This window comes from Pygoscelis adeliae, unplaced genomic scaffold, assembly GCF_000699105.1.
Source record: "Pygoscelis adeliae isolate BGI_AS28 unplaced genomic scaffold, ASM69910v1 Scaffold10, whole genome shotgun sequence".
In the NCBI taxonomy this organism is placed as follows: domain Eukaryota; kingdom Metazoa; phylum Chordata; class Aves; order Sphenisciformes; family Spheniscidae; genus Pygoscelis; species Pygoscelis adeliae.
The window spans coordinates 4,715,867-4,743,336 of record NW_008824053.1 but is presented as its reverse complement, the minus strand read 5'-3'; the positions used below and the strand labels follow the sequence as shown (position 1 = coordinate 4,743,336).

The 27,470-nt window shown below is 42.3% G+C and overlaps 1 protein-coding gene across 2 annotated transcripts in view; it reads right to left on the bottom strand.

Annotated features, from left to right (window-relative positions):
* The window catches only part of TGFBR3 (transforming growth factor, beta receptor III), a 107,003-nt gene that overhangs the window by 49,898 nt on the left and 29,635 nt on the right, over window positions 1–27,470 (bottom strand). For both annotated transcript variants that reach the window (XM_009333784.1, XM_009333785.1), the window contains exon 2: window positions 20,764–20,948. In XM_009333784.1, the coding sequence (XP_009332059.1) occupies window positions 20,764–20,948 (185 nt within the window). The remainder of the gene's footprint in view (window positions 1–20,763; window positions 20,949–27,470) is intronic.

The window sequence follows — 27,470 nt, the reverse complement described above, 5'->3', positions numbered from 1 at the left end:
AAAATGATCCCAGGGAAGTGGACATCACAGAAGTGAGGCAACCTGTTAGAGGTGATTTTTAAGTGACCAGTTTGCGGTTGCTGGAAGCCCCTCCTGCCCAGCTCCTCGTATCCCAGTGCTGCCCTTCTAGAAAGGGGCCGACGGGGGGCAAAACTCTAACCAAACGCATGACAGAGAACAGCCTGTCAGTTTTTAGCATGTAACAACTTGTAATTGAAGTCATAGTATCTTCTGCAGTATCTAATAAGCTTCTTAGGCAGTCAGCATTTGGCTTGATAGTTCATCCTGCTTTATAGGAAAAAAGCTTTAGTGTGCAATCGAGAGATGATCTATCATGCAGACTAAGCAGGCAAGCTGATGTCTCACAACAGTGGCTGGCAGGTGGGTTCCCTGACAGAGAATCACAGCTCCTTCTAGAAAACGTATAGAGGGAGCAAACATGAACACAACCACTAATTTGAGTGGTGGCAGACAGAAATGAGCACACAGGTAATTCAGAATCAATTTTGTCTCCTGCTAGAGAATTTGAAAGGAAATCTGAGACGTAGAAGCCACCACATATAGTTTATTGCATTATTCTTATATAGTGGTAAGCATCAGTTAGTTTACCATTAAAGTAAAGGCAGATTAATCTGGCAAACTAACCAGATGAAAGCTAGAAACCAAACTGAACATCAGGTACCCGTTACTGTTGAAAATCTTTCCAAAAGAAAAAGTTATCTTTCTTGGGTTTTCTTCTTTTTTCTTTATTTTTTGCTCCCACCCAAAGTGAAAAGTGCACCATCACTGCAAAGTGAAAGTCAAACCTAGGTCTCGGGTCTGACAGACACCTGGAGGACAGCAGAGAGACCTTTTTCTGCTGCCTAAGAACTTGGGAAAAGCTGGCAAACAACCGGCTGTGTTACTTACCACGCCAATCAGTACGCGGAGGATTACATGCAGAATTTTAAAACCCACTGAATGAAGTTCAGTGTCTCCAGTCCCCACGGTGAAACAGATGTCAAACCCCATAAGCACACCTCTGGGGGCACCGAGGACATCCGTATCTTCATCTTTGTTATGTTACTAAAACTTAACTGCTATTAAAAGAGTAATTCCGGACTTGTACTGAAACCAAACTGCTTTAAAAAACGAGCACCTCTTCCCTTCAGCAGCCGGGGGCAGCGCCAGCTCTGCCTGCAGGAAGGCTGGGCACCGCCACCTTCCACCCAAAGGCAGCCACCTTTCTCACCGCTTGGCCTCTCCCGGCAGGAGCCCTAGCTGTATTTATGCATTTCCAAAAGAAAACATTAGGTACCACAGACTACCACATCTTCTAGGGACCGCCTTTCTCTCCATTTTCTGCCTCAAAAGAATAAAATACCTCCTTTTAGGAAACTGCAGGGTGTTAGCGCTCTGAATGCTAACAGGATGACAGAAACTTCAAATGCCAAACAGTCACGATCTTAGCTATAAAACCTGCTTTACAGTATCAGGCTATAGAGCCAAAATAATTCTGTTAGCTGAAAATAAGAGAGAAGATAAAATTATTTGTTTTACAAGGCTCCCACTTTGTTGTTCTGTCTACAAATGGAGAGGCGAAAGTGGAAAGAAAAAGGTGTTTAGAACTGCTATTAAATTCACGGCTATTAAAAAGTTTTCATTAATTCTTGTGGTTTTTCAGCTGTAATCACAGCTAATTAGTAATAAGCTGTTTAAACTATTAAATATAATTACCTTGTTCTGGGGTTATGTTTTCTTACAAAGCAATAAAAATACCGTAATCTAAGTTTACCAAAGTAGCCCAGTTGTATCTTTTGCAGTCCTGACCCGGCAAATAAGAGTTCAAATTTTATTCTGATATTTTTTCAGCTCCAAATGGCATAAAGTGTATTCAATTTTAAACTCTCTAAACTTCAAAGGATCAAAGAGAAAAATCTACTACACCAAATGGAGTAAATATTAAACACGTTCACTCTTATCATATGCATCCATAGCCACATTTTCACACTCAATGATAACTGGTTTCTTGTGATCCCAAAGGAAGTAAAGACTAATATAAATATTGACGAAATGAGCTATAATATAGGTTTATGTACTTAAATAACCAAGAATAGGAAAAAAGTAACAATCCTCTCACACTGGCCAACAGGGACACTCAGCTTGGGTTTGTACCCTGGTTGTATTTTTATCAGAATGTCAAGCCAATGCAAAGAAGAGGCTCCTATTAGTAATTTTAAAATTTTTCGCTATTTAAAACCTCTGGTATTTATTAAAACCAGAAGTGATACAAGAAATATAACACACTCTGAAAACTTCATCTCAAAAATAGCTAGGCCAAGTCCTTTGGGTAATAAGGAAATGGAGAAGTATCTCTGTTTCAACTGATCTCAGACGAGTTTATTCAAAGCCAACATCTATCAGACAAGACAGATGTTTTAGACTTCATGAAGATTTCTGCCTGTTGGTTTGGTCACATGAGAGACCATACAGAGCAATCATACTACCTTAGTGAGAAAATCAGAGACTCTCTGCAACTGGATCTACTATCAGACTTCATAGTTGCTATTCCTTTAGGCTTTGGAAATTAAATATGTAGATAATATACACATATACGATTATTTCCATATATATATGGAAATAATCAACAAAGTTTGAGCCGTATTCAGAAGTGGTGATATATCTATCCATGCCTTTGGCTGGACTTGCAGGATAAGTTATATCACATAATGGAATTTTCCTACATTTGTGCCTGAAAAGTGCAGACTGATCCTTAAGAAAAGCTACAGGACTTTAACAAAAACCAATTAATTTTTCATAAGTAAATTAAGTGTTCCTGTGAAAATTTTCGGAATCAATGTAATTTTGCATTACTGCACTGCTCAGTTTGCTCATGAATAAGACAGCAACAAAACACATAATGTGGAATTCATATTCCTAGCGTAAGCTCGAGAAAGAATATAGTTAATGTGACCATGCTTCTGCAGCAGCCTCTGTCACTATATTCCTTGGCATATATATTCCCTGTCACTATACTTCTTGGCATAACGGAGTCCTCAGCACCAGCTCAGTTTTCTAGACTGAAAAAAAACCAAACTCACAGAGCTGCTCAGCAACTGCTCAGGACCATCCTGGTCATCATATTTTTCATAATTCACTTTTGCTTCAGAGCTAGCTCTGCTGAGGAGCGGCTGGGTAGCCTAGCCTGAATGTGACCGTTCCCACTGAGGAGTCGTACAAAATTAACAGTCTCCTCATAGTGTAACTACACCCCCCCCTAATATTTATGATTGCCCCCATCATCATCTGCGCTTGATGATACACAGCAGTGGTATCTATTATGGGAGACTTTTTCCTGGTCCTTGGAAAGATTTTCAAGCAAACTGCTGGGGAGTTACTAGCATTCAAGAACTTTTTGCCAGCAAACTAGCTGCCAAACATATGGATTTTACCTTGCTATCACGCAGTATTTTCAGCCCAAGTAAGGTAGACATGGTCAAAACACCTCAGCAGCGATGTCAGAGCTGTTTCTGTGTGGAAGGTAGTGGTTTGAACTGTGGCATCCAGGTAAGAGCCTGGACTTTGACTATGCAACAGAGGTACCCAAACGCCTCTTCCACTCCTGCTTTAGAGATTGAAAAGCTTAAAAGGACTCTAAGGTGTTACGAGCTTATGACATTGACACAAGCACAAGTTCCAAGCTTCAGCTGTACCAGCACCTCCAGCGTGACACTGTCACGCTCTCTAGCTCTGCCTTGTTAAGCTTTCTGCTGTCATATCCACGCTCTCACCTTCTTGCCACTCTGCTAACTTCTGGCATGGCTGCTTCCGTCCACAGCACTGCAGTGGAAGGTCCTCATCTCTGCTCTCTACAGCAATATCTCTCACCAAAAAGTAATTTCTGCTACAGTGCCCCCACTGTGGCTCTAGTTAAACCATATATCGGCTGAATCCTAAGTGATGCTCCCCTTCCTCCCGCCGCCTTTCTGTCCCGTCTTAGCTCGTGAGCTCTTCAAGGCACATCCTTTCTCAAATGTCTAGACGGTTCATAGCACCTTCTAAACACTCCACAAATTAATAGAAAGGTACTGGATCACTTCAAACCACCAAATAGAATGTTTCTAATTAATAGCGGAAGAGCTAACTAGAAAATTTCCCTTTCTTTTTGTATTTTCACTGGCAGAATCCATGTTATTAAATATTTATGTGAAGCATTGCCCAGAAACCCCATCAGAAACCAGTCCTACACGTGTTCAGCACTGTACAGCTAGATATGAAGACATGGTGTGAAATTCTGAACTCATTAAACTCTGTGGTAAAAGTCATTATTTTTCTGAAACTCCCATATAAGCTTTTTTTTTTTTTAAATGAGGTATCTAAAAAGAGATACTCTCCATCCATTCTTATAGGTTCAAACTTATAAAACACACACATTTTGTGCTTCTCAGGAACACGCTACCTCAGCCAAAGTCTTCTGCATCTCAGACAGCTCTATGAGCAGTTTGGTCAAACGATACCGAAAGAAAATTAAACCAGAATCATTAAATGGACTAAAGCACTTTTAGGTCACCTAGTCCATTTAACAAGCAGCTGCTATTGCTCTGCCCATGTTATTTTTAAAACATATTAAGGGACAGCCCATTAACCAAGCAGACAGCAGCGCAACAACAGTACAGGAAAATAAGCCAATGTGGTCCAACACATCCCTCGTTCCCAGTGAAGGGCTCATTTGATCACTGAGCTGTTGCGTGGCCAGCATTTTCATTGTGCAATCAACAGCTAGGCCAGACCTTCTGGCCATGTGTCTCAGCAACGGTCCTCTCAGCGAGACTCAGCTTCAGCAGCTGTTTGTCAGAGCAAGCTCCTCTTCCAGACTCACGTCTGCCCTTCGCGGCCTCCTTTGGCACACACTCCTCCAAATAATACATGACTAACTTGTGAGGAATACGACAGCTTGGTCATAGGTGAAAATTAACGATTAAAGCTATTCTAAAAATGTTACAACAAAACCTACAAATTCATTTTTAGAAAGCACACCGACAACAAAGCATATAACTGCGACTAGGACATGAACCACAGAGAAGTTCTGTCATTTTCCCTAGAATGCATTTTTCAATATATGTTATAAAACCTGTAAAAAAATAAAATAAAATAAAGACTTTAAAAAGATACCACATTTCACAGGTGCCATGTCTATCAAACTTATGCTGGCATTACTCGGCCAGCTATATTTGCACATATTCATGCGGGGCACTACTGCCTGCGCAGCCTGCAAAGAGTTCCTTTAAGGTCTCTAGCAGCAGCAAGGTTAAGGTGGTTGCAGAGGCTTCTCTGTCCCCGGCGATCACAGTTTCATGGAAGGCTGAGTATCACCACAGAAACCAACTACAAAAACAGTCTGCGGGCTCCTGCCCCGTCACTCTGGTAAAGCAATTTGTACTACGTGAAAGGCAAGGGCACAAATGCTGAAAACTGATCAAAGTAAACACTGCTGTTAAAGTACCATTTTGTTTTGCTGACTTCAAGGCATCAAATCGCAGACTCTGTGTTTTGTTCTAAAAAGATGAAAGTCAAGTGCCAAGGATTTGTAAGGTTGAATTAACTATTCCAGTGTGAAGGCCTTTAGATAAATTCGTAGCACATTTTCCAAAACAGCCATTACAAATTTGTGCTCATAAACCAGGACAAAATATGCTGTGTTGTACTGAATTACACTGCCCAGGCTAGGACAGCTGTTCTCTAAGAGAGAAGAGAAAAATGAATTTTAACTCTCAGGTCATATAAACACATTTTCTGACTTACAAGTGATGCACTAAAGATGGATTTATCACATCATACTCATTACTCAGCTGCAAAGATTAAGTTAATTAGTACGAAGCAGGCAAAATTTCAAACAGAAATTTGAAAATTTATACCTATCACTGCCCTCTTTTTGTAAGTGTTTTCACTCTTTTTGTTAATATAATATTTACAGGACATAAATTATTCTGGTATTTGCAACAGTCAAAGAAACTAATATGAGGAAACTTATCTTTACAGTTCATTAGTGTATATTATCCAACATAAGAGGTTTAGAATTTCTACTGAAATTCACTTGAAAAATATAATGTCGATACATTGGCTATAAAAGAATTCGGTCAAGGATTAATCCATGAATCCACCTCAAGTGGTGGGATCTAGTACTGCACCGCTTTTCAAAAGTGTTTAGCAATTGCTTTGGGAAGGATCTCCAGGCCAATTTTTTTCTTTTTAAGATGAAAGTAAAGAAAAAGCGTATTCTTTAGGCAGGGACTGTGAATTCAAAATGGAACACTTCCCCCCCCGCCCCCCCTCATATTTTTGCTATGTACATTGACTATTGTGTTACAGATTTGATACCAAGCCAGCTATAGTAGATTGCAATGTCCCGCTTTCGGAAGCCAACAGTTTCCGAGAGAGAGTTTGCTGATTTTTCCAAGAAACACAAAATATGTTCACATGGTGTTACTGCTTGAAGGTAATTTTGCTCAAAAGGTTACATATTTGCATTCTTAAATCAAACGATTGTATAAGCAAGTTCCTATAAGCATGTGAGACCCCACCGCTTCCCTTCTGGGAAGGTTCTCCAACGCAGACTCTTTTATTTGTACATGGCGAGCACCTATTTTTTTGAAAACTCACCCCAGCAATGAGACAGAAGATCTTCAGAACAGCATCAGAGAAATAAGTATCTCCAGGAAAATTGCAATGCCATTAAAAACAAGCACTCATACCCACACACAGTTGCTTTTTCTCCTGCAGAACTCGAAGCTATGCCACCCTCACAGCCCTCGCCAGAGACGCACCACGCTTTCTTCTCTCTGCCAGGCCAGCGCTAAAAGATGCTGCTGGGGCAGGGCCCTGCCCTCGCGGGAGAGAGCAGGGGGGCTGCGATGCATGAGGCACGCGTGGGGAGGGAAAGCCCTTTTCCTTCTTTCAGTCTTCAGGGAAGAGGTCTGAGTGCCTGGCAGCTGTGGTAGCATTTACCAGGTGTGCGGAGGACTGAAATTTATTTCCAAGGCTCAGGTAACACTCTAATTCTAAAAATCAACCTTTTGCTCATTTTATCCTAAATATATGGTTGCAAATGGATTGGCATTGCCTGGACCTTCTCACCCACACTCTACAGAGAGAATCAGATTAACTAAACAGCAGTTATAGCTCAACTGTGAAAATCATGGGAAAGATTCATCCCTGGCATAATGCCACTGAAGCTACTGGCATTAAGCCAGAGACTGATGTGGTCCCATACGTTACCTTATAAAAAAAGAATACTATTGCACAATCTGCTGACCCTTATGATCCACCACCCACACTGGAAAACTGGGCTTCATCGAAAAGGCGGCAAGAGAACAGAAAGGTTTGTAAGGACTACCCAGCTATGATCTACGGCCCACTGCACGCTCTTCATTAAGAAGTACTGTTGGAAATCTTTGACCGAAAGGTGTTTGAAATGTCCCCCCTTTTTTTTTTCTTTTTTTTCTATTTGTCCTGCATCAGGGGCTAAAGGTCAGGGTGCGCTGTGCTAGACACAGACAGTTCCCTCCCCAAAGAGCTTACAAATCAAGACATTTCAGTCCTGCACCACATGCGCGTGCCAACATCCACTAACAAACTATTTTGAAGTATGCATGATGTTCCCAGAAGGCCACTTTAACATGAAGATGCATTATTAATGATTCAGAGGAGAAATGGCAGCCCCAACGCCTGTGTTCAAGGGGAGAACTAAGCAAAGCTCCCTTCGCCTTCAGTGAGGATGGAGCATCACCCCTGCAATTGGCACTTGTTACGCTCAGAGCAAAGCAATGTACTCAAATGGACATACTCTCTTTAATGAAGACCTAAGGTTTACCCTCAGAACCAGCTTGAAAACTGACCTGCCCATCCACTGACAGGGTAGTTGTATCCGACAGCCTGATGAAAGAGAGTCTGTTAGAACAAAAGCCTAAGGGCTTGCAGCATATTCAAATATTATCTCTAGTTCTCCCTCCAGTCTAAGTTCTGGTACCCTTCTAGCCCTAAATATTAAATGACCAAGCTGAGGATCTGCATGACAGGATGGAATTACAGCATGTTTAGATCTCCTCATATGGATCCGCAATGCAGCTGCTCCAGACACCAGACTAAAAAAGCAAATTACAAGTAAAATTTAGCACTATAACATTATCAAATACATCATGTGTAAGATGAGTACAGTATAGTACGGTGGCATGGTGTACGGCACTAAACATACTGCTCAGTACCTGGCAGCACTGTCATTTGTATCTGGTTCATAACTGATGTTTTCCTGCACCACTGATACTTTCTCCTCAAAAGTGTAAGAGTAAGCAACCGTGCTGGTAAGTTTTTACTGGAAACGCAGTGACTGAAGTGCCCGTTCAGAAAGCACCACAGCTCACACGGCGTCGGCAAGTTCTGACACAAGAAGACGTTACAAAATAGTGGTTCTAACTAACTTCATGAAAATGTTGGACCGTTTCTGCCCACAGCTCAGTCACATAATTTATCTTCAGACAAAAATGTAGCCAGTTAATTTCTGGTGTTCCAAAGTTGTTATTTTAAGCTGGAGCTGCCAAATCTGATCACATTATGTTAGATGCTAATCATTTATGCAAATACCTAGGTAATCAAAAAATTAGGACCAAAGATATTCCTGATACAAATAACTTGGCAAACAGGCAGGACAGTTATTGAAGTCCTATTTGCACTAGAAAGTGGTATTACTTTCACAGTGTGAGAATAAAAAAAGTGAAAAAAATTGAGGCTTTATATAAGGAGAGCTATTTCAGAACACAAAGGGTAATAACTGTATTAGCGTAAGTCATACTTACACTGATAGAGCTACTTCTGTGACACTGATCTTAAAAGTATAACCCAAAAAGTTTACTGATAAATTTTATGTAGAGATCATACACGCATATAAACTGCCTATTTTAGCTTCCTTTACCTGAATAATACAAGATCCAGCTTTCCCTGTGCATATACATTTCAATCTGGTTTTTGTCTTCAGTGTTATCTCATGCAACTAGATTAGTTCAGAGAACCAGAGTTCTCCTGAAAAATAAGATTTTTCAAAACCTTCTGGCTGCAGCAAAGCAAGCAGACAGTCCCTGCACAGGCACCTCTGCTCAGCTCTGCCAACCAAATCTAATCTTCACACGCTATCCCCGCTTTGGGCACCGGCAGAGCAAGGGCTGCCACAGCGACCAGCCCCGCGAGGCTCCACGGTTCGTGCAATGGAAAGCCCGTGCCCAGCAGTGCAAGGCTGGGACCACTTCGCCCATTCCTCCTGTGACCCGAACTAGATGCTCAGGCTCCCAAAAGATTAAGTGAAACCATTTGTGCCATCTGCCCTTCCACAAAGCAGTCAGTCTTCCCAGCGCTTGAGACCTAAAAACACGACGTTTCGCTCAACTTTGCATAAATCAGTAGATGTCAATACTGTTCACATGCCGTATAACGAATCCTAAGGGGAAAGTCCTCCTTTTATACATTTTGTGGGAAAATTTCTTGTTGGTTTTAGGTCTGTTTAAGGGCACAGGATCCATTCCTGTAAGCCGCAAGTACAGCATCTCCCCTACTGTTGTTAAGTGGCCTATTCACAAAATTGTATCATGTCAGACTAAGTTTTACTTCAACAACTAAGGTAGGAGACTCGTGTGAAAAGGAAACATTTTCCCAGGCAATATTCTATTCTGCACTTGTACATATATTGCAGATCTAAGCTTTTCTTTGGTGAATCAGCTGGGCTGCAGAGGAAGTTTAATTTTATACCCCTCTTCCCTTCTCCCATCCCTAAACTATTACCAGATAGTTGTGTAACATAGTGCCCCATGCCCTGAAAAAAACAAAAGCGGGGGGCAGGGGGATCGCTACTATGTTGGAGGATATATGAGTACATACTAAAAAGTGGCTCCTGTCCCAAAGAAAATGCTTCTTAAACTGACAGATAAAAGACAGATGACAAACTTCTGCCAGGACCATTTTCCTTAAATGCATTTCAGGCATCCTGAGCAAATCTACACAGGCTTTTCCATGTAAACACAAGTTTCCACTGCCTGTATTTTCAACAAGTTAGATAGGTGCTAGCTACCCAACCCAAAATTGCATAGCTGCATTAATGTACCATTCCAGTACCGATACATCTTGCCTCTCAACAGGTCTCATTAGTCATATCATATCACATATCATTAGCATGATACTAACCACTGGTTCAGAGATCAGCATTAGCACTATCTCATCTCTACCAGGCTCTGACGGTAGACACAGCAAGTTCGTAGTTCATCTCAACTGCAAAACACCATGCAGACGTAACATAGGACGTGGTGTCATAAGAACATCATGGCAAAACTGGAATCCGAATTCAGAATTTCCAAATCTCAGGGTAAATCCTGAACAGATGAACGCCCTACTTTCCACTGCATCAAAAGCTGCAGGTGCGGAAGGGGAAAGGGCTGAGACAATGAGGCTTCACAAAGCAAGAAAAGATTACAAGCAAACATGAAATAGCTGATGGAAAGACTGCAGGACAAAGGGTTATGCCATTTGAAAGCCCCCACATATGAAACAATTTGCTCCTCAAAGGTTTTGCAGCCAGACCACACATAGATCCAGATGACTGGAAAAAAGAAACATCATTCTACAGGTGTCTTTTAGAGAGGCAGTCACATAGGGACGTCTAAAATGTGGAGTTCACATTTTTATTGGACATGTAAAACTAAATTCTTGCTTTCCAAGCCAGGGTGAAGAACAGCGTGTGTGCATGAGTCATAAAAAACCTGAAAACCTAAGCAGCAGCACCAGATTTAGGAAACAGCTTTGTTTATTGTCAGTAACCCACCAGCCTGAGTAAGAGTTGGTGCAAGTGTGTGTCTGTAATGCATATGCTCACAAATGGTATTAGAAATTAAATAGAAAGGAAACTGCTTTCAGAAGATTAAAAGTAACTATAACCAATACATTGTCTCTCTGCTCCCCTGGGGCAGGTCTTCATTCTTCCCAAATTTCTTCTGTTTTCAAACTTCAAAAAATAATCAGAACTTTTACTCTCCGTACAAACAAAACGGTATTTTGGCAATATTTCAAAGAATGAATTTATGATACTGACTACATGGAAAAAACCTAAAAACGCCAAACCCCTAAGGAATCAAATTTTCTATTTAATCAGGCCTATCCACATAAGTAAGACTACTCACATCTGTATACACTTGCAGAATCAAAGCCATGAAAACTGATACAATCCTCCAGAAGACATTACTGAGGCTGTCATGCAAGTATTTTCTTGCACAATGATGCCATTCCATGCACTTCTTATCTGCACTGTCTTGCTGATTCTTGTTTGAAAACAGATTTACTGAAGAAAATACTGGCTTGCTTTCCAGCTAACAGTGTAAGAACGGACTGCTGCTCCTTGCATGCAATATTTTTCCATGTAGCTTCAGGTGCATTTTCAGTGCCCAATTTGCCTCACTGCAATTATCACTTGAAACCCAATTAGTGGAGGAAAGAAGGCATGTTCCAATGGTCTATTTTGAAAAGATATTTACAAAGCAAGTGCCACTGCGCTTCTCTGCAAAACTAATGTCATACAGAGTCACATTTCCCAACAGACCTCAAAACGTCACTTGCGTATTCACATGCACTAGCAGATCGTGTCCCCGCGGAAGAAATGAAGACTCTGCTTCCTTGGGTGATGACAGAAGAGTGAGCCAGACTTCAACCAATCTTCAGGGTTAGAGAATGCCGGTTGTCTCCGGAAAGGTAACAGATTTTAATACTTTTCCCTCCCTGATGAGATTTGGGTCATCGCCAAATATTACCTCTCATCTAGAGATACTAACTACTGCCACCATCATGTTTATCACATATGGCATGAGCTCCAATCATAATAAAAATATTTCTGTATTATAAATTGCCACGGCAATTGTTAAAGAGACACTATCAGCTATAAATTACTTATAATTCCTTCAAACTTTTTCAAGCAATTTAAGTTTCAGATGTTTGTACCTCACGGTGGTGCTATTTTCGCATCTTCTCCTTTAAATAACAAGTTTTACTACTGTAGAAGTACTCTGTTTATGTTTCACAGGGAAAATAAGAGACTCTTCTAGAGAAACACAAACTTGAGTATATGATAAGTGTTATCAAAAGCATGATCCACATTAAAAAAACCCCCACAATTAAAACGTTTGTTCCTCTTCTCATGTCTTCCCACTGCAAGGTTTTACTTTTTCAGCTGATACAGGAGCATGGCTGTCAGGCACAGCAAGCTCCACACAATTTACGTTGGAGGTTTTCCCCGATGCTGGGAGGTTGGAGGAGAACGATTTCATTAATTCCAGCTTTTGGTTCAAACAGACACTCCAGTAAACAACATAAACACAACCACTCATGACAAGCGTTGCTCCACATTCTCATATACACACACACACACACACACACGTACAAGCCCAAAGCTAGATTGGAACCCGCCCATCAAGCTTGTGATATAAACAGACTCCTGGAAATGTCATCACTTCCTTAATTATCTTTTCTTGGGGAAAGTAACTGTAGACAAAGCAGTAATTTATAAATACTCCAAGGCATGTCAGATAGAAGCTTTGAGGAGGGAACTGGAGACCAAGAATGTGAATCACAGTTTATGATCAAAATCAAAACACATGCATCTGCCTGAAAGAATGTGTGAGCGCATGTGCGCAGTGTGCTTACACACACGTGAGAGACGGAGAGGGAGGAACGAGTCCATCTAGTAAAGACAGCAGCAGCAGCCCCATTTCTCTCTAGAATCCTGCAACAGCACATCAGTACCTGCGGGCGCTTGCAGCAGAGGAAAAGAAGAGATTCCAATTTTCAGCTTCCAACCGGTCATTTTAAATAGCAGTCAGCAAAACCGAAGGATTTGAGTGATCAGAAAAGTCATTCTGACATTTTTCCTTTTGAACCCTTTAGCCTTCTGTGGTGGGCCTTGGCATGGCTTCAGACACCGTTCCACGCAGCTCTCTGAAACTGAGAGCAGGTCTCACTTTCTGGGCACAGCAAACAGTCCCGTTTCTAAAAACGGAAAATACCGAGGGTTTGCACAGCACCTTCCAAGTCACGAGGAGTCACTGCTGCCTCTTTAAGGGTAGACACGCATCAAGCCACGCTCCTGCAGGACAGCAGGCTCTGCACAAACAGGCTCCTCTGGCCGACACATGACTTCCTCTGGCAGTTCTGGTGGGCAGAACTTGAAACGGTTGCCAAATCCAATGACCAGCAAATCCTGAGCTGGCTGAAAACAACCCACAGTCCAGAGCAAGCAAGATGAAAAAGCCACATTAAAAAAGGCTGGATTTTATCCAAGCGCAGATGCTTCAAAGCGCTAACGAAGAGAAGAGGGGGAAGAGGGTTGTGAGGGCTCTTTAAGAAATAGAGGCTGGGGTGGCTGTTGGTTTGTTTTTTAAAGACATGGCAATGCAGTGTCCATCAATCAGTCAAGGCAATTAAGACATCAGTGTCATTTTTTGACAGATGCGACTGTCATCCTGTTGCTGCGACTGTCATCCTGTTGCGACAGGACAAGGGGGAATGGCTTTAAACTCAAGGGGGGTAGATTTAGACTAGATAGAAGGAAGAAATTTTTTACTCTGAAGGTGGTGAAACACTGGCACAGGTTGCCCAGAGGGGTGGTGGATGCCCCATCCCTGGAAACATTCAAGGTCAGGTTGGACGGGGCTCTGAGCAACCTGCTCTAGTTGAAGATGTCCCTGCCCACGGCAGGGGGGTTGGACTAGATGACCTTCAGAGGTCCCTTCCAACCCAAACTATTCTATGATTCTAGTGTATTAGCTGCAAGGGAGTTGCAGCTTTCAGTAGACATGGCATCATCTGAGAAAGACATTGAACAATTACAAATTCTGTGGAGCACGCTGTCAGTATCTTTAAGGCTTTATAAGGTCTATTGTGCGCTTCACTTCTGAATCAGTCTAGTGGTCCAGCAGCCTGGACAGGGCTGTGGGGAAAGCAGTAACAGCAGCCTGTGAAACCACCCTGGTGAGCCAGTGGAGCTACCACAGGCTGTGGGCAAGCTTTGGAAAATACCCAGGATCAAGGGATGCATGTGATGAGGGACTGCTGCTTTCCAAGCAACAAATACAGGGTGTTCCTGGAGTACGTCTGCCACAGCGTCGCTCACAACTTGACTCTGAGACCTCACTGGCACGGAGCACTGGTGGAAGCAGTAGTTCATCTGGGCTTCCCGTTCTCGATCTTCTGATGTGGGCCCTCTCCCTCACTCTTACAAGTAGTATGCAAAGCACCATGAAAGAAGATTGTGATACCTTAAGCCTGACAGAGAGGTTTGCAGGTGGCCAAACTCATTTTCCACCACCACTCTGCAGGTCCTGGTTGGACTGATAACGTTGTCTCCGCATGACTTTGTAAGCCAAAAATCATCAAGGAACAAACAGTAACAGGGTGAAAGTGATCCTCTTGATCTTGAGGAGCTCAGCATAACAAGAGAGCTGCCCTGCATACGTGAGGTTGAAGCCAAACAAGAGTTGTGGAAAACTTGAGTATTACGCACCTACCCGGATCTAGAGACGGTATCTTAAAATGTCCACAGTGGCCCACAAAAATGTGCAGTACAAAAGTAAATACCGTTTCTTGGTAACGTAGGACCAGGAAAGATCTACAGCCCCACTGAAACCCTGACAGCTGGGGAAGCCTGTGTGAGCAAAGTGTAGTGTATGTATAAAACTATAAAGCCAAACACCTTCCCAAATGGCAAAAGTCGTTTCCCAAACTACTCTGGTCTGTCAGCTCCCAGTACTGAACTGGCTGGCTACGGGACTTAGGGTGTCAGATCCCAAGTGACAAAGACAATCTTTCCTGAAAGACACCCTCTCATTCGTTGACTCATGAAGCTGGATAAGCTCAGCCCAGACTTTGACCAAACCTCTCCCACATTGTAGTCTTTAGGGTTTACCTTCTCACGTTTGGAACAAGATGCTTTGCCACCAAGTTACCACTCCTCTTAACTGAAGTGTCAACTCAGACTTCTCCATCTCCAGAAAGATTAAGCATTTCCACTACTTCCATCTCCTCTTCTTCATCCCCAGACAGACCGGGCAGCAACATAGCCACAGCACCGCTCCTCTCAAGCCATCTCACTATAGGTAGTTCACGCCACCCCTGGTTCAAAAACCCTGCATATACTTGCATTGCCACTTGCAAGTCTGCTGCCATAGTTAGATATCCATTACTGCTGCCAAGCAAAGGTGTTCAGAAAGTGGAGAGGCAAAACCAGCTAAATACCCTTGCAGTGTTGAGCACCGGTCTACACCTTGGCAGAGGCACAGACAGGGTGCTTTGTTGTATCTTTGAAAGCTTTTTCTAGAGCAGCAACTATTTTTCTTCAAAACAAAGGCCTGTGGCCTACCAGAAGTACCAAACATACCCACGTGCAGCAGCGTAGGCTTCCCACCGTACCACGGTAAACGAGCAGAGGGCAGATGCAATGCAGCCTGGCAAACCGAGCAACATGTCCTTTATTTCCCAGCATAAATTCTGCACCACATATTCTGGTCAGCTCACCAGAAACATCAAATTTGTATGGCCAAGTGGTCCGGCAGTGCACAGATCCAATATTAATGGTAGTGAAGACTGCAGTCTTACTCAAAAGTTTAATCTCACAGAAGTAACAAACTCTTTATTCTTGAGCCTCTTATTTTAGTATGAGTTTAGGACCGCATGGGATAATAATCCAATTATCTAATTTGGATTATTAAGCCCATGCTGCAGGGTGCTTCAAAAATTCAAACTAGCCTGTCTTGTCAGTTTTAGAGCAGCTGGTCAAGCTGACACTGAGAGCTCAGCCCTAAAAACCACGGTGGAAAAAGAAGCTGACCTTATTTTCACTATATCTGAGATCCTGAAGTCTCAGAAAACAACCTAAGTGGACACTTGATTGGCACTAAATGGAAACTTATTTTAACAAATGCACTTTTAGAGGAAGACGCAAACAAAATGGAATCAAACAAACGACCAGGTAACAAAAACCTCACTAACTCCAGCTGTCAAATAGCAAACCTTGAATTCCCTTCTTGCCTGCTGTCGGCACAAGACCTCCAGGCCCCCTCTGACCACGGCTCTGGTGCACCAGATCAGCATGTTTAAACCGCACCCAGACAGTGGCCCCTTTATCACAGCTGAATCTCAAGGCTGTCCCCAGATCTCTGGATGCCTGAGCATGAAACAAAACATTTTTCCCTGACCTAACCTTGGGTAAGGCTGTTAAAATGAACACACCGGGAAATACAGTAAATATGTAGAAAAATAGGCAAAATGAACCAGGTTTTCGTCACCCTCATTGTCCAGATCTTCATAGTCCTAAAATACAAAACCATTGTGACGCAGAAGAATTAGCCTGAATTCAGGATGCACTGCAAAGATCGGGATGTAGAAATACATTATCAGGTGACTGTTTCAGAGTCTTTTCCTGTCCCATTCTTACAACTTACAGGATCTCTTCAGAAAGTACTTTAATATTGGACTTAAATAATTTTGCCCATCATTTTATGGCTTTTAAGGGGGTCAGCTCAGGAACCTGAGATACATCACTACTAAGTACCTGGCTATTAAAATTAGCCTGCTCCACAGGAACTAACAGGCATTTTAATATCAGGTTTGCTCTCAAAGGAAAACATTTTTTTATTATGAAATTGTTGCCAAGTAACACTGATTAAACAGTGGGGAAAAAGTCTGTCGAATTATTACAGCCTCAGTGGCGCTACTCAAAATTATAAAAATAAAGATGAGTCCTTGGTTTTCCTGCCTTCATTTCACATAACACATGTTAAACATCTGTATCAGGCATAACATCTTAAAGCTATTGAGGATGAGGATGTCAACGAAAACAATAGTGAATCCATTGCCAGGAACTCTGATTCCATGTATTCACATGTATTCAATCCTAAGTATTCACACGAGATTAATCTTATATGCCCCTGCTCCCCCTTCAGCTATTTCAATTGTGGCTGCGTGCCTGAAGCAGCTCAGGGAAATTCAACTGACAGGTATAATAAAAGAATCCTCCATTAATTTAGGACTTGATAATCTAACCCAAGGAGTGACTTTAATCTTAAAATAATTTTTACGTTTTTCGATACACATTTTTCTGGTGCAAACCTCTAGAATTTCCAAGTGCCTCCGCAAACAACAATTCTTTCTCATAACAGAACAAGCAGCTCCATGAGAAAGCAACTATCTCCTTTCTAAAAACTCGGAAACTGAAGCAGTGAAGACACCCAAAGCTGAAGAGAAGGCTACTGGAAGAGTTCAGTAGTTCCTGGCTTTCAGCTGAGACCCAGATCAGTACAGAAATGCACGCATGCACTCACTTCCCCAGGAATATTTGATCAAATAAAACAAACAAAAAAGGGCTTGCATTTTTCATGCCAAGTTCAATATAAACACTTGTGGCTATTACATGCACCCGTATTCTATTTCCTATGATAAAGCACGGCCAATATGAATTGTGATAAAAGACATTTCTAAGAAATACTTGAGAAAGATTGGAACTTTTGGGGTTCTTACTTGAAGAAAGTGTCTTCACAGTCTCAACAAATTGAGATGTCAACCCAACAGGGATTAACAAAGTAAAATACAAACAAATTCCTTGAAGATCACAGATATGATTACAGCATTTCACAATATGACCTTATATTTACCAGATTTCAGCCTTAACATGACAGTGCTAAATTACTGATTTAGTTTTGCAAAGTTTCTTCAGAATACATAATCCCATACATTTCCAGTCCACCTATTTTTTTTTCCAGTTTACATGGAAGAAAAAGCACCCAAACCTTACTGATCTTTACAGAAAAGCCTGCACGTGTTACAGGAGGAGCGCATGCCCCTGCCGTGCCCTCCCCCTGCATCAGCCACCCCTCCCCATGTTTCAATATGCGAACGCTTGTTGTCTGTATATTCTACACAAGCATCAAAGTGAGTTAAATTAATGCATACATGTATGTTGCATATTTATGAGAACCAGGATAACTGCACAAGTATGTTTAATGCATGAGCCCTCCAAGGAATTTGCTAGGGGAAGTTTACACTCCTCCCAGCAAGTAAGGAATGTGTAATTTAGCAGCATCTAGCACAGGGCAGGTTAAAAACAAAACAAACCCCGACCTCCTCCCCCAAAGCAAGCCTTCACTTAAAGATTTTCAGATCTTGCATTCCACGTTATCAGGACTTCAGCCAACCTCTGAACGAACGCGTGATTTATTTTAAACATGCTTTCGATGCTGCTGAATCTAACTAATGTACTGTCAAACAAAAATACTGTTTTTATTCTAGAGTATACTGGAAATACTGTATGACAAACAGATCTCTACCTTCGCTATCAGCATTTGCAGGCAACAGGAAATACCTCAGCTGGTAAATCAAACTAATTTAACTTGAGGTGATGGGTACATTCTACTTTGAGACAAAAGGCCACTTGGAGTTGGTTTTTACAATAATGGAAAAGATAACATTTGCTCTGCTTTGTTTTCCGAGTCTGATCCTATAAGTAAAATCCGATCTTTCCAAGTTGTTTACACTCTTTTGCTCGACACTGTCGCCAGCAAGCCTTGCTCCAGCTTCCTGTGCATTTTCAGAGCAGCCATCTCTAAGGGCTGTGACTGGAAACTGGCCGGGAGATGGGAGAAGGAGGCTGAGGGCTACAAATTGTGAAATACATTCTGTGCCCTACCCTTTGGTATACCGCAGAAGCGCACAAAAAAGACAGCTTGGCGCAAACTGCTTTCTTACCGTAAGCACGTTGGAGGAGGCACAAGCAGCCTCTTTTTGCTAGGCAGCAACTATTTTTCATTCAAAGCCAAATATTTAAATCTTCTCTCGTTCTGTCAAGGTGATTAGACAGTAGCGGCACAGCCTGGAGCCTCGTGCACGCGTGACTCCAGCTCACACTGGGCGTGCGCACAACTGCAGGAACGGCACTGTGAGGCAAGTAGCGCTAGGAGCACCGAACCAGAGGGAAATCTGGTTTTATGCAAATGCGCGCTTTGCAGTTGATTCATTCTGGTCTCTCGGGAGGTACAAGCTCCAGCTGTAGCCTGCTTCATCCCAACTCCGGGCACCCTTTAGTAACTAAGAAGTTACAAGTTCCCACTATACCATGTCCCCACAGGGAGGGCACTCTTCTGCCCGTTTTCAACAAAATTTGTGATTACCTTGTGAGATCTACCCCTCGTAACAAATCTGTCTATGACTTGCCAATGGATTTAAAGGTTCCTGGGTGATGAGAGAGGCACTGATAAATACGTAGCAGAATCCCATAAGGCTGTTTAGTTTTCATAAGAAACTATGTTACCAAAACAAAAAAAAAAAGGAGACTAGAGATTCCAACTAGAGTTTGGTTTTCATACCCAGAGAACTGATTGTACCTACACTTTTTTCAGGCATTCACAGTGCACTCATCAGGCTGATAACCCAGTGCCTGGCAAACTAAGAAAGGCTTAAAAAAAAAAAAACAACAGCAAAACCCCACCAAAACAAAACAAATATAAAAATCTCTGTTCCTCATTCCCAGCCTCCCCCCTTCCCCCCACACTCCCAAAAAAAGGTAATTTTTCTATTCATTTCGTGACAGTTGAACTGAAGAAGACCTGACATTTTTTATTAAGGGAAGCCAACAAGATGCCTACTGAAAAAATAGTAAATAACTTTTTCATCATACAGTAGACTTTTCAGACAGTGTATATACTGAAAATGAACACAACAGCTGAAGTTTCATGGATGCATACAATACACATTGAGCCGAACACACCACAAACCCAACAAGGCGGCTATTGAAGTCAGTGGAAAGACTTTGATTATGGCCAAGAGTATCTGCCTTCATTTAAATCACTACAAAAGACTCCACTTAAAAGTTCTTTCAGCACAGATTTAGACCCTCTTTTCCTAAGCTTCCGCCTGCTAGATCATCATCTTTGTTCTCTCATTACAAATTCTGCTAATTGCGTACACGCACGTTGCTCTCACAGGACGCAGTACTAAGGATTTGTGTGTAAGAAGATGAACTAAGAAGCTCAGCTGTCATGGCATGCAATGTTTTCTTTTCACTTCGGCACTCTGTTTTGATGTGTTTTGAGAGTAAACAACAGTACTGCACAACTTAACATCAAATCTTTTCTTCTTGCGCTGTTGCTTTCAGAGCAACTGAAGTTCTTGCCAGTCCCTCCGAGTGCAATGTACATATATAAGTAATTGGACTGTACTTAAGTACCACCACAGTCAGCAACGCTTGCTTTCTGTACGGCAGTCCCCCCTCAGTGAAGCATTAAGGAGGTATTACAGGGGTAAAAGAATCTGAACTTAAATATTTGTTTATAGTGGTCATGGCAGGGATCCAAAGGTATTCATGTTAATTTACAACATATTTAGGTAAACGATCTGCTTTTGAAGACAGCCAATTCTGTAAAGGCCTCTTGTAGATCTAAATCTGTTTCTTATTTCCTTTGCCCACCCCGTCACCTTTTTTAAGTATACTTCATGGTCGTGAAAGGTGATGGAGAGAGTGGCTGGGTATGGAAGCGGTTTACTCATATGACACGCAAAGCGTAGGTGGACAGTATCCACGCAAACTGCGCATGCTTCTTTGTAGTCTTTCTGGTCACCATTCAGAAATAACTTAATTCAGCAAATTAATGTAGAAAAATCCCATCTGCAGACACACTTGTAGCCAGGGATCTGGACAAAAAGTAATTTCACCTTTACCTCTCTTTCGTGATGGCCAAGACCCTCCTCAGGATTTCTGAGATTGAGGACATGCACCTCTTGCGGCAGGCCTGTTGTGCCTCGGCTTGCGCAGCCAGATAAGACTGTAAAACTCTCCAATAAGGCATGGACCGGGTGCGAATTGTTAACAGGCGATAAGACACATTCACTCCTAGGCACAGGACCTGCAGAGGAAGACACAGATGCACATCATTTGGAGAAGAAAGCAATACACAGATTACACCTGTCAAATAGCGATCATCCTTTGGGTCACAAAACCCACGGGAACGCAAGCAGAGGCTTCATGTTCATTATCCACAAAATGAAGACATTTATTTCCGTTGCCCTTTTAAGTTCTCCTGAATATGCTAACTCGTTGGTTCATTTCTCTGTTAAAGTCTAAATTTAAAGCATGAATTCCAAAACTGGAGGTAGTCTTGTCTTTACCAGGGAGGAAACCAAGGATAAAAGAGAAAAAAAGCCCCCAAAAAACCCAAAGGAGAAAAAACAAAGCAGTAATAGTGGTAGGAGGAATTGGTTCATCTTAGATGTGAATTATTTGTTTATGTCAAACATTGTTATCTCCAAACACTGAAAAATGCAATCATGTATATATAACAATGAAAAGTTAATCTCAAGGATAAAGTAATTACATCAGGAAGGATTTGGGTGAGTTGGGTTTGTTGCTTTTGAAGCAGTGTTGATTTATAGTGAACGTCGTTCAAATACATTGTACAAAACAGCAGGCATCTGTCACATGATAAAATGAAATGTTTGTTTACTGAGTCTATTTTGTGTCTGACAGCAATTATCTACACTGATAACAGATATCTAGTCCAAAACAGAGTGTACGCCCTTCCAAATAATCACCACAGCATGATGTAGTGCCATACTCTTATACAGTACGTGAGACAGTGTGATGTGATATAGCAAGATAGCACAAAAGCTGAAACATAGGGAGCAGTTTACATTCAAACTATATCTCAGGAAACTAAAGCAAGACAAATATTTATGAAAAGCAGCCCTGCTCTTCCAAAACGGCTCAAACCCACCCCTGACAGTAACAGATACAGTATGTTTTTGATTCAGAAGGTCACAGGAGAACGTTAATTGACTTAACCCCTAATTTGCACCAAAGTCACTCAGATAAGAATTAGACTCACATGAACCAGCCAGTTCAGAGGCTGCAAGGCATAAAAGAGAAATATAAGCTAGAAGCATGAGGGGTTTTTTTTCCAGATAGCGTACATCTGCAATTGAAGTAAAATGCGTCTTTTGAAAAAAGTTCAAAATGAAAGAAAATCCTCAACTGACCAAATGGCAGAGCTCTGTCTGGTTTTGTGAAGTCTACATCCAGCTATTGCAGCACTAGAGATCATTTGCCTTTGGTGTACACATATGTTTAATTGTATTAGCGCTGACCTACACTTTGCTGGTTCACTCAAGATACAGTTAGCAGCTGGCTGTTTAGAAGGCAGAGAGTCCATCTTACAACAGACTTCATCTGGAAAAAGCAAAGCCCTTGAGCACAGGGAGATTTCCGCAGTGCCTCGGGCCATGAGTGCCTTGTCCTGCCAAAGGGGCCGTTCCTGAAACCCACCGTGCATAGTACATATCCTGCCAGCTCCCACAGAACAGGAATATTTGTTAGAGGCAATGCTCAAGACATAAATTACGCATGCCTGTGCTTGGGGTACAGAGGATAAACAAACTTTCTGCTCTCTAGATGAGGAGCTTGGTAGTAGCACTGACCACCAGCTTGGAGGATTTGAGGTTTATCTGAGGTTTTTGAATTCCTTTTTAAGAATACGCATACAAATTGGGACCAGTCCAAGCAATGATACTCAATTACAAAAAAAAAAAAACCACCTACGAAAAAGTTGCCTTTGTAACATTTGAAGAAATATTCAGAATTTTTAACAATAACACAACCAGCAGAGAGGTCTCATTTTCCTGATGTACAAGTGCAGATCAGAGAACCTACTAATCAATTAGCCCAGCCACTGGTGTGCAAGTCCTGCAGCAGACCGCGTTATACAACCTGCACAAAAAGCATTTCTAAACTCCACAAGCGTTTCTTGGGCTGGGGAACAAACTTGAGAACCAAGGAGTGCCTGGTCATTGAATTGTTTCTTTCAGACCAGAATGGAGTTGACATTTGTTAAGATGCTTCTATCATAACACACACACGAAGAACAAGGTGTAAGACTCGGAACAAGACAGAAATGGAGATGCTGACAAAAACGTGCGTTTTCCTTAGCAAAGGTTCAGGAGAAAGAGCAAATACCTCCCTCTCAGCAGATGGATTCCCTTGTAAACACCTATTTCCATGCAGTGCATCTACCAATCCTCTCCTCCAGCCTTCATCTGGTCTTTATTCTGTACAAGTTCGCCACATTAGAGGAGAAGACATCTGGATTTTCCCCCCCACTTCCTACAAGGACTCATCCACATGAAGAAGATAGCGACTGGTACGTTCAGGCTGTCTGTAACCGCCTCCCTCGCCGGCACCTCAAGCGCGCATTAAGAAAGCCCTTCTTTCAAGGCCCTCTGTTCTGCTCGACGTGCAGATGGAAATACTCCCGGAGAGAGCAGAAGTTCACATCCTGGATAACCGTGCGCAGCTGAGCTTATCTGCACAGCGAAGGGCAGACCGAGGCATGCCTGCTCTGCCTGCGCTCTGTCCCGGCTGGACGCGGGCCAGATCTCCTGCAGAAACCCCGTCACCCTGCTGGCCGCGAGCCCGCACGGCTGTACCGGTCTTAAGCAGGACATCTTAAGCAGGGCTTACTGGCGTGGGCCCACTCTTACACCCGTACAGCTGCGCGGCGCCCGGCCAGCCTGGAGCACGCCACTTCTGTCAGCCCTATTTTGAAGGAAGGGGCGCACAGAGCGGCTCTGAGCCGCTCGGTGTAAGAAACCGACGTTTTGGGGGAGTTACCGCATTTGGTAGAGTTGCTTTCAGGCCAGCCTCATGAGCAACTGAGATACAGGTCTTGAAATTGGAACTGAAGATCAGAGTATCTCCTGGAGGCTGGCTCCACCGCGCTCGGGCCACATATGCGGTAAGATTGCCCACATACACGGAATGACGGAGGGGTAAGTAACAGAGGGGTTACTCCAGATGTCGCATTTCTGCCGAATTTCACACAGGTGTTTGTGTAGCTATGTCCTGGGCCCGTACTACCCTCCCTAGGAACTCAAGATTCTCACATGAATGTTATTTCTCTTAAATGTGCTGGCAGTACCAAACAGCAATCTTCATGCACTGAAATTCCCAGATTTGCCCAACCACTAAACTGGGTGTTGTGCCATGCCCAGCATATGCCTGCATGCCTGGAGCTAGCGCCAACCGAAAGGAAAACTGATTTCTAGATCACAAAGTCCACTGATGCTCAGCCTGTACATGACACAAGACAGTTCTTTCTGCCACCTTCTCTCCATTTATGCTGTATTTTAGTCTATTCTTATGCTGCACACATCCAGCACTGCCTAAGCTATTCGCTAAACATTCATTAACAGCGTTTCTTTCCAGCAGTACCTACTGCACCTGCAGATCTGGCCCAGTCGAAGGCAAGTAGATGCCACTTCAAGGCACTGTCACTCCAGTGGAAGCAGCAAGAGGTCTTCTCTTTCCAAATTAGCTGCTCTGGCTCTTCTTGGCTCCCTCACAGACCCCTCCTGCCTACCTTCCTCTGACTGGAAAGATAGAATTTATCGCTTTATATACTTCCCCTAGATAGTTTAAATCATACAAAGTGCACATTTACCACTCTGAAAAAACAAACAGAAAGCCCTTTCTATGACACTACTAATCTGATTGTTTATCACCTCCGCACCGCCTGCTTGTATATTTGAAAGCCAACATGAAACCACAGCCTCACCTTGCCCGGGCTTTACTGTTCTGCTGCTCTGCCATGCACAAACCCCAGGATCGGGCTCTGCCAGCTTCCCACTCCAGCCCCACATCCCGTTCCTGCCAACCTCACCTGCATCGACGACACCAACATCTTGCCAAAATTCAGTATCATCGCTGCTTAAGGGCCAAGTTCCAATTCACGTACCAAGATTGCCTCGTCGGCTCCAAACACACACAGATAACTCTTGCATCTCATCCCCATCAAACTGGCACTTAAAGAGTCAAAAGTATCTTGCAGGTTATACCTCCTAGTGCGGCTACAAGCCTTTAGTCCCTTCTCTGCTGAGAAGGTAAGTGCACGCACACAGCCATCATGGGGCTTTTGTTTAACTTTGGACCATGTACCCATTTAACCTTGTTAGCAAATCTTGGCTCTTACCGCAATCAAATTTTAGTTGCTTAATGCCTGCAAAGCCTTTTGAAGATGGAAAGGGGGTTAGGCAGTTTTATAAGAACCACTTATTACATATATGTTTTACGATGGCAAACGTTCAGTGAATTCAGAATTCTAGAGAATCGTTTAGTATTGAATTATTTTCCACTTCCAATTAATAAGAATATTTTAAAGGAAATCTTAATGCAGACCCAACCTTGTTTGATACTAACATCTGGAACATATTCAAAACAGTTTCAACATTCTTGTTTCCCATATCATCCATGCTACTAATGAGTAACATGTGTTCTGCTGTAAGAAAGTAGCAGAAATGGGAGTAAGACACTAAAGGGGATAATACAACAACCCAAGACCAATTCATAACTGTGATGGATTTTATTCAAATGGTAAAGGCTAATATACTTTATGTTGTACTTTCATGGAGATTTCTACAGTGTTGTCAGCTGAAAATTGTGACCAGCTCCTGCAAATTGTGTGAATCTGTGCTGGGGGCTCCACGGCACGTTAGCATGGTTCCCATACGCCACGTCAGAGGATACAAGCCACACCAATGGGATATAACACTCCTTAGAAGAACGACAGGTTTATTCTAATTGATTTTTGAGTGAGGGAATGACACAAATCTAGTGATTATACATAAAGACAAAAAATTCAAAATCCAGACTTGAGGAACACCAGGGATCTCTGTGCTGTCAGGTACAAAGTAATATAAATTACTGCAGATCCTGCTAGAATTCATCGCTTTATATGCTGAAAAGCAAGTCTTAGAGGAGGCTAACTATCCAAGCAGAGATTTCAGGATCCCCAAATGACAGACTTTCACAAAAGTTCTTTTGGAGAAGGTTAATTTAAGGGCATTTTTTTACATCAGCTAGTGACAATGATGACTGGAACAAGAAGGAAGAAAAGAGACAGGATCCTCAAACCTACTTTTGAATGACAACAGGGTTCTGTAAAAACAAGAGGAGGGGAAGCTATTTTCTCTTGAACTGAAAAGCTGAAGATTCACTATGGAGCACTTGAGCAGACTTAGTAATAACTTCTTCCTATAACCTTCACCACTCATTTCTAAGGTACAAGTGCATGGGCGAAGGGCCACTGTTCCACATGGAGTAATTGTTACCACCTACACAACCTTCTTCTCATAAAAGGTTTCTGACTGAGGGCAGCATTTATACCAAAAAATTATACTCAAGGATTGAGGCAAATAAGAATCCTACAGAGAGAAGTGATGCCTGTCACTCAAAGAGAAAATATAAGTCATTACTACTTACTTAGTATGGGTGGCTCTGTAACAACAACTACTAAATTCCTTCCTGCACGCCCCTTCACAGAAGACCACCTGGGAAGTCAAATTCCTGGCGATTCAAATGGCGCAGAGGATAATGGACAACCTCCACCATTAATACAAAGAGCAGCTTTTACGACCGATGACCATGAAAAAACAGCTTCGTACTCCGAAGCAAGCACTTGAGTAAGACATCCCCACTCAGGATCAGTCAATTCTGGCAAGCAGCCTTAAGTCCTGAGAGATGGAAAAGACAAGATGAGATGGTAGGAAATATCACAGCCGCTTTGTGATGAGAGGCAGCGGCACAGAGGAGACTGCAGCGTTTCTCCTCATGGAAAAGGAGAAGCATTTCCACCACCATCACCAACAACAAGGAGCTGGACTGTCCAAGGCTCTTCCTGGATTACGCGATTTTCCTCTCTGAATAAGTGTGACCACCATAAGAAAGATGCAGGGAGAGAAGCAAGATACCGAAAGGAAGATTTGTACATTGGACCTTCATACTAGCCAGCAGGAAGACTAAAGTAGAAGATTACTGTCCAAAGCATTTTATATTTGTATAAATCTACTGCTGATTTATTTTTGCGCCTCCCAGATTGTTTGGCTGGGGAGGGGAGGAGAGTATTCTGGTCTTCTTGTTCTATACAGCTCATGGAAGCAGTTCCAACTCTGACGAAACACAGCACACGTAACGCAGAGTGATACTGCTGCTAATCTGCCATGATTTTGGTACGGAGGAGGAAGAAATTCAATGAGAAACAAAATTTTGATGTGTTTCTATCACTTTTCTGCCTTAGTACATAGTCAGAAATGCATGGGAGTAACAAAGGTGGTAGATTTGTTCTGACAAAAAAAGCAAAAAAGAAATAAATTTTAAAGTGTGGGGTGGGGTTTTGTAGTTAGTTTTTATTTACACTGTGCACCCAGTAATTTAACCTTAAGTTTCAAAAAACTAGCAGTTACAATAGGACATGCTCAATATTGCAATAAAAGCTTTGCTATTTTAGAGGGCTGGGGAATGAGAAAAAAGAAATAAGCTTACAGTATTAAATAAGTTTCATTCTAATTTGGATATTCTCTCCTCCTTGTCATTTTTGTGTGTT